This window comes from Prenolepis imparis, unplaced genomic scaffold (assembly GCF_030444845.1).
Source record: "Prenolepis imparis isolate NDT839.2.m4 unplaced genomic scaffold, iyPreImpa1.0 SCAF_1, whole genome shotgun sequence".
NCBI classification, from domain to species: Eukaryota; Metazoa; Arthropoda; class Insecta; order Hymenoptera; family Formicidae; genus Prenolepis; species Prenolepis imparis.
Window position 1 is genome coordinate 23,891,091 of NW_028141159.1, and position 7,730 is coordinate 23,898,820.

At 34.5% G+C, this 7,730-nt stretch overlaps 2 protein-coding genes across 4 annotated transcripts in view; both read left to right on the forward strand.

Annotated features, from left to right (window-relative positions):
- Argk1 (Arginine kinase 1) overlaps window positions 1-7,392 on the forward strand; it is a 30,725-nt gene extending 23,333 nt beyond the window's left edge. For all 3 annotated transcript variants that reach the window (XM_083039743.1, XM_083039726.1, XM_083039734.1), the window contains 3 exons: window positions 4,039-4,399; window positions 4,845-5,219; window positions 5,567-7,392. In XM_083039743.1, coding sequence (XP_082895869.1) covers window positions 4,055-4,399; window positions 4,845-5,219; window positions 5,567-5,914 — 1,068 coding nt within the window. In that variant the 5' untranslated portion in view covers window positions 4,039-4,054 and the 3' untranslated portion in view covers window positions 5,915-7,392. The remainder of the gene's footprint in view (window positions 1-4,038; window positions 4,400-4,844; window positions 5,220-5,566) is intronic.
- Window positions 266-3,510, forward strand: LOC145937017 (uncharacterized). Its single transcript, XM_083039754.1, has one exon. The coding sequence runs from the start codon at window positions 1,496-1,498 to the stop codon at window positions 1,937-1,939; it is 444 nt and encodes a 147-aa protein (XP_082895880.1). The 5' UTR covers window positions 266-1,495; the 3' UTR covers window positions 1,940-3,510.
- Window positions 7,393-7,730: the final 338 nt, after the last annotated feature.

A 7,730-nucleotide genomic window follows, 5' to 3' on the forward strand; every position in this document is an offset into this window, starting at 1 on the left:
AAAGAGAAAATATATATTATTAATATTTTATTATCAAAACACACACACGCATACATCACAATTTTAAACATATTAATATTTTAATTGTATTGGAGTATTTTAATTTAATGAATACATAATTAATATATAAATTTAATAGATAAAAAATATAAAATATTTAAAATTATTATTAATGTATTAAAAAAAATTATTATTAAAACTTAAATTGTAAATTTATTTTTTGTGATAATTTTCTGGATATTTTAATAAGAATCTCATCGATATCACAGAATATATTATATTAACGTGATTTATTAATGATTTTTTTTAATGAGAGAAAATATATTCATATTATTAAAAAAAAAAAAAATATTTTATTATCAAAACACTACAATTTTAAACATGTTCATATTTTAATTGTATTAAAGTATTGTAATTGTATTAAAGTATTTTAATTTTTAATTTTAATGTAAAACAAATACATAATCAATATTGATATATAAAAAATATAAAATATTTAAAATTATTATTAATAATATATTAAATTTATTAATTTTATTTTTAGCGATAATTTTATGTATAACGATATTTTAATAAGAATCTAATCGCAATATCATATGTAGATGGAATATATTAGCGTGACTTACCAATGATCTTTAATGAGAGAAAAAATATATTAATGTTATATTAATAATAAGTCAACAATGTAGGCTCCCTGCATTGATAAATTACAAATTCAGAAGGAGGCTATATGGAGCCACGCGTAGGGTGTAGGTACGCAAATACTAAAAACAAACTTGTTGGAATAACAAATTTATTAAATCTAAACGTTTCGGTCCTTTCTTTGGACCTTCTTCAGTAAATTGAATACAATAAATTCTAATTAATACAATAAATCACTCGTGCGTCGGACGCGTCCGCGTACGGTCGTGTGAATGTGCGATGGATGAGTGTGTGAGTAAGAGTGAGCTCCCTTTCGGAAATTCCTCACTATACTTTTCATTAGAGTCTACTTTTGAGTACCTCATAACATATTATTTCACTTTGTCTATTTAGTGAGGTATCGATCGGGGGGCTTACGGCTTTTGCGCTGCGTGCGGCAGTATGTAGATTCCCCATTATAATTTATTGTATTAAATTTACTGAAGAAGGTCCAAAGAAAGGACCGAAACGTTTAGATTTAATAAATTTGTTATTCCAACAAGTTTGTTTTTAGTATTTGCGTACCTACACCCTACGCGTGGCTCCATATAGCCTCCTTCTGAATTTATAAGTTATATTAATAATACACATTAGTAAAATAAAAATTAATTTTAATGTTATACGTTTATGGGAATCTTAATAAAAATCTAATAGCCGGAAGTCGCGGACTTGAATGCGTCAGCGACTCTTCTTGAGAGCTTTCGTTTCTTATAATTCTCTAACGAACTTGCCAGGCTCTGGGTTTCGCGACAGTTTATGCGCGACATCTCCGGATTTTCGCGCGACATCGTCCTCGTAGCTCGGTGATGGTTTAATGCGACACCATCCATGCTTGACATCCGCATGCGTTCGTAAAGGATTTCGCACGAGCTATCCGTCGTCACCTCTCGTTCGAATCGACGCATATAATAAATTGCCGTTTCGACGAGCGATGGGCGGCATATGCTCGTCGCTGGGTATATGCGAGTCGACGGACGACCAACAAACCGTCCAACAGACTAACAAGATCGACGGCAAGGTCGACGACAAGGTCGATGACAAGGTCGACGATAAAGTTGACGACGACGTTGACGACGACGTCGACGACAACGTCGATGACGACGAAGGCGACGACGACGAGTACGTATGGCTTATTCGGTCCTTGACCTTAGGATGCACCTCCACGAGTTCGTTCGGAATCGTCATTTTTAACTCCTTGACTGTTTCGCGAAAAAAATGCTTTTGGACCAAGAATGCTTTCAATGTAAGAAGTTGCTAAATTTATAAAAAGGTTACTTTCTGTAGATTTTTTTGAAAGGCTGAATTTGAATCTGAGATAAAAAGAACTTCCATTTTGGCCCCTCTCCCCCCGTGGCTTAGTCATCAAACATATAATTTTGTAGATAATAATGATAGTATTAAAAACAAATAGTTTTAGATCTTCAAAACTCCCGCCGGAAGTAATTCTGATTTCCTAATGATGTCATTTATACGTTTGATGGCTCATCATCAGAGCTTTTCAAAATAACAAATTGATTACTGTGCTTAGAAGGTATCTATATACCTTCTGAAAGGTATTTAGCATATCTTAGTTACCAAATAACCAACATGATATGAAAACAACAGCCTACACCATTTTTATGTCCAAGGCACTTTCTCGAAGAGATCTTTAAAGGAAATCTTTAGGAAAAGATGAATACAAAAACATGAATTTTCTGGGAGTCAGTTCAATTATAAAATAAAAAATCATCACAGTTTATTGCAAGTGTGAAAGCATCGTGTAAACATAGATAACAAAATGAATACACTTTATATCAACATTGATGACGTCCTAATATTGACATTGGCACCTATAAATTTTCAATCCTCTCATGATGCTCTACAATTTGGTATATTTGGTCTCATCTGTGAACTCAAAGGGCCCAGAAACCTCTCTAAAAATGGGCGAAGTTCTTTGAAAATCCAAAATGGCAGATTAAATATGGCAAAAAAAAATCTAAAAAAAATCGTTTGTGTGAAAATTTGTATTTAGGGGTTTTTCAAGCCATTAATTTCGATTTCAAAATTTTTTCAATTTAAACGAGTCTAATATGACGGACTAAACATCCGAAAAGTTAAACGCTCTTTTTTTTGCATTTTTGATTGCTTTGTTGGATTTATTTTAAATTTGGAACTTTTAATTGTGAGTTTATAATCTGAATCTTTAAAAATCTTTAAATATTTAATTTTATGCAAATCACAATTTTGTGAATTTTTGGTCCGCCATTTTAAATTTTGAAATTTTGCCTTTAAATTGAAATCCAGATTCGACATCAAAAACATGAAATAATACCATACCATTTTAATTGCTGCAGTAAAAGTACTTTTTTTGAATGTGCGGATATTTTCGTCATGAGCACTCTTGGTCACTTTTATTTTGATGGATATTTCCGTCATGAACAGACAAAGGGTTAATAATATTGAAAGCGAGTAAATATTTCTTCGCGAACTACAATAATTGTCGCGTGACTAACAATAAGAATATTCTCCGTGCTTCTTCAGGATCTCTCATCTAAAAATAGTTAACTTGAAGTCCTCGTTACTACAGTTTTCAATATTATTTTCAAATAAAAACATACGGAATTTTTAAATTCAGTCTTAAAAAAAAGACTTGTACGACCATCTAGAACATGAGAGTCGAGTCTCATTTGTGTCACGAAATTTATTTATTATAGTGTATCCTAGAGTCAAGGGACAAACAAATAAAGTGCACCACGCACCATCAATGAGAGGCACACACGTGCTGCACTGGCTGCAAGGGAATTATAAGCCACGTGATTGATGAATTAGATATCGAAAAAAACATAAATGTGTAAGTAATACGTCACTGTAAAAAAAAGAAATAATCAGCAGATCATTACGTCATCAGATGATTCAGGCTAAAGTTATGCGCCGATTTAATCGGATTTGCACCAGATATTCAGGTCGAGACGCAACAGATGTTGAAATACTTCACACTCGTCATTAGATATAACGTCATACGGATGCAACTGTGGCTGGCTCTTCTGCATTCACAGCATTATTCTTTATCTCGATGTTTTGCACGCTATAAATAAACTATAATGAGCGAAGCAAGAATAATATTATCAATTGAAGGAGCGATTTTGAAAAATTTGAAAAAAATTAATTTTAGAAAATTTATATAATATAATCGAAAAAATTAAATTTTTTAAAATTAATTTTGTCAAATTTTGAAAAACAAATTATATAAGACTATTATTGGAATCCTTCAATTGAATTACGAGAAATCTATAATTTTATTATTTTATATATTCTTGTTATATAATAAGAACCTTTCTTTTGGTATCTGACGTGTGATCGCTCAACGTTTTGTTACAGTAAAAAGAGCAACAACATGGTGGACGCAGCGGTTCTGGACAAGCTGGAGTCCGGCTATGCCAAGCTGGCGGAATCCGACAGCAAGTCATTGTTGAAGAAACACTTGACGAAGGAGATCTTTGATCAACTCAAGACCAGGAAGACCTCGTTCGGCTCCACTCTCCTGGATGTCATCCAATCCGGTCTGGAGAACCATGATTCCGGCGTCGGTATCTACGCGCCCGACGCCGAGGCGTATACAGTCTTCGCCGAGATCTTCGATCCTATCATCGACGATTATCATGGCGGCTTTAAGAAGACGGACAAACATCCGCCCAAGGACTTTGGCGACGTCGATTACTTCGGCAATCTTGACCCTACTGTGAGTTTTTTCCTCGACATATAGAGTGTCCCATTTAATCTATAACTCCGAATATAAGCTTATATCATAAAAAATATCAAGTTTTAAAAATTTTTACAATATTTTATTCTCATTTTTTCACGAAGAATCCATTTATGAAGTCAAAATTATACATTCCCATTTAAAAAACATAAATTACCTTCAAATGACCTTTAAATGAAAAGCGGCCTTTAGGAAAAAGTCAGTAGCGCTTATCCATCTCATTTTTTCCTCGAAAACTTTTGTTTCAAACATTTTTTTCGTAAAGTGATAAAGAACCGTATTAATCGGGGCAATAGATTAAAATGGAATATCCTATATATTATTTAAATTATATAAGAGATCTCAAAAAATAAAAAAAATTATATACTATGTATATTAATATTCTTAAATTTTATAATAATCTTTTTTATTCCTTTCCTTATAGGGCGAGTACATCGTGTCGACTCGTGTACGATGCGGCCGTTCTTTGGAAGGTTATCCATTCAACCCGTGCCTGACCGAGGCCCAATATAAGGAGATGGAAGAGAAAGTATCTAGCACGTTGTCCGGTCTTGCCGGCGAACTGAAGGGCACTTTTTACCCGCTCACTGGCATGAGCAAGGAAGTGCAACAGAAACTGATCGACGATCACTTCCTCTTCAAGGAGGGCGACCGTTTCCTTCAGGCAGCGAACGCCTGCCGTTTCTGGCCGACCGGACGCGGCATTTTCCACAACGATGACAAGACCTTCTTGGTCTGGTGCAACGAGGAGGACCATCTCCGCATCATTTCCATGCAGATGGGCGGTGATCTCGGGCAGGTGCGCAACTGTTTAGCAGAAATGATAATTTAATAAAGAACCCCGTTCTAATCCTATATGAAATTCAGTTGGTTTTCTCATATGCTGTCGCTTATGATCTACTAAAGATGTAATAGGTTCAAAGCTAAAGAATTCGAGTATTGTTTCATGTTTGACTGGTTGTAAGTCAGTAATTGTTCATTATTTAGCTTTGAGTCTATTACATCTTTTTTTCTGCAGATCACACAAGTACAACATATGAGAAAATTAGTTGATTTTACCGAGATTCAATTTCATATAGGATTTTTTTAAACTTCACATTAATCCTTAAAAAAAAAAAAAACTAAAATATTTTGCCACCTTCAAAGGTATACCGGCGCTTGGTGACGGCGGTGAACGAGATCGAAAAGCGGCTGCCGTTCTCGCACAACGATCGCTATGGCTTCCTGACCTTCTGCCCGACGAACTTGGGAACGACGGTGCGTGCCTCTGTGCACATCAAGGTGCCGAAACTTGCGGCGAACAAGGAGAAGCTCGAAGAGGTCGCGGCCAAGTACAATCTACAGGTGCGCGGCACCCGGGGCGAGCACACCGAAGCCGAGGGCGGCATCTACGATATCTCCAACAAGCGCCGTCTCGGCCTCACCGAGTACCAGGCTGTGAAGGAGATGAACGATGGCATCGCTGAGCTCATCAAGCTCGAGGCCAGCCTCTAAAAACCCAACCCCCGTCCCCTCTTATTCGTTTACACTCCTCCATCCGTAGCCCTGATGTCGGACGCCACGATGTATTTACGTGACGTCACGCTGAGAAATTTATGTCTACGACATAAGAATTTTATTCCGAGAACGAATCATGAGAAAGAATCATACTTGTGACGGTGATTTAATGTCATTGCGGTCTTTTCTGTATTTTTAAATATATTATATATATTAATTATATAATATATATTATATATATTAATATGTTGCAATTAATTTAATATCATAATATTAATATATAGGAGCGGAAAAGCTTCGTGCCGCCATTAGATGAACGTCTTAAATCGATTCTTTTTCATAGATTCGTTCTCGTCATCATCTATTCTCAAAAAGAAATTCTCGCGTCGTAGATGCAGTCCATTAGAGCGCTGTGTCTAGTATGATGTAAGTTGCTCGCGCTATGATGCGTGTTACCTCCTTTTTGTGGCATATATATTTTTTGGGGGATAAATTAGTAAAGAAGAATTAGTTCGAGATAACGATATACATATATATATGTATAATTATAATAAAGTTTATATATACATCACTGAAGGAGACAATTAAAATGCAAGAAAAAAAGTAAATTTATTATTTGTTGAATTCTTTTTTTATTAATTTGTACGTGCTATTATTTTTTTTTCTTTCTATTATTAATATCTATATAATATATATTATTATGTCTTTTGTTATTAATCTATTGAAGATATGGACTGAGGAGAGGAAACAAAGAAAAGTGCTATGAAAAGGAGAAGATTACAGAGAGCAGCTTGCATCGTATTTCGCGCGTTGTATTTGACAGTATTTTAATTTCGTTCAATTGTTCCTTTTTTTTTGTTTTTAATACCTAATTTCGAAAAATCGGGAAATTATTCTCGAGGCAAAACGTATTCGCGATTCTCTCGTTTCTCTTTGTTCTTTTTTTCTTTTCTTTCTTTGTCGCAATCGCGCTATATTATATATTCGTTATCGATGACACATAGAGTCACGCGCGTTTCCACACTTAAGTAGTGCTCTAGTGCTAGTCCCCGCAAATTCGTCGTGATTATCTAATTAAACGAAAGATAATAAGGAAAAAGAAAGGGAAGAGGAAGAAGTCGTCGCTGTTCAAAGAAATATTTCTTTGACGACGATTTTTAATTGTGTCCGTTTTGCGATCTTCACGGAACTTCGGAGGGTCGAGGGTGCTGTTTTTTCGGTACTCTGCGGTTTTCTAGTCTGCGAATGGTGGAGCGACATATTCACATGTTTTTTCATTCTCTTTTTTACCACGTGATGAGAGGCTGAGAAGGGGAACATCTGCGCGACGGATATTACACGCACTTAAAAACACATGCGAGTAAGCGCTGCGACATATTATAGAAAAAAAAAACAGTGTAACTATCAACCGATTCGACAAGTGTACGATGAGAATGCAAGTAATGAGACACGAAAATAAAAAGACATACACATTATGTATATCGTTGCGTACTTTATTTTCTCTCGATTCTTCCCTTATTTCTGATTTATATTTATTTCATATATACGAATCCTGAAGACATCCGTCATAATCTTGTGTGAATTGAGAAAGATTATAGCTTCATCACTATATGTGTATATATATTTTTTATTTTAATTTTATCGTATTCAATTTTTTTTTATTGCTGATTGTTTTATAATAGGTAATTTATTTGTATATGATATATTTAATATATAATGTATAATTTTAAGCAATAAATTACAAATGTATGTATTACTATAAAAAGAATATTAACATAAAAAGCACACTCTTGTGCCAAAAGTCATATATATT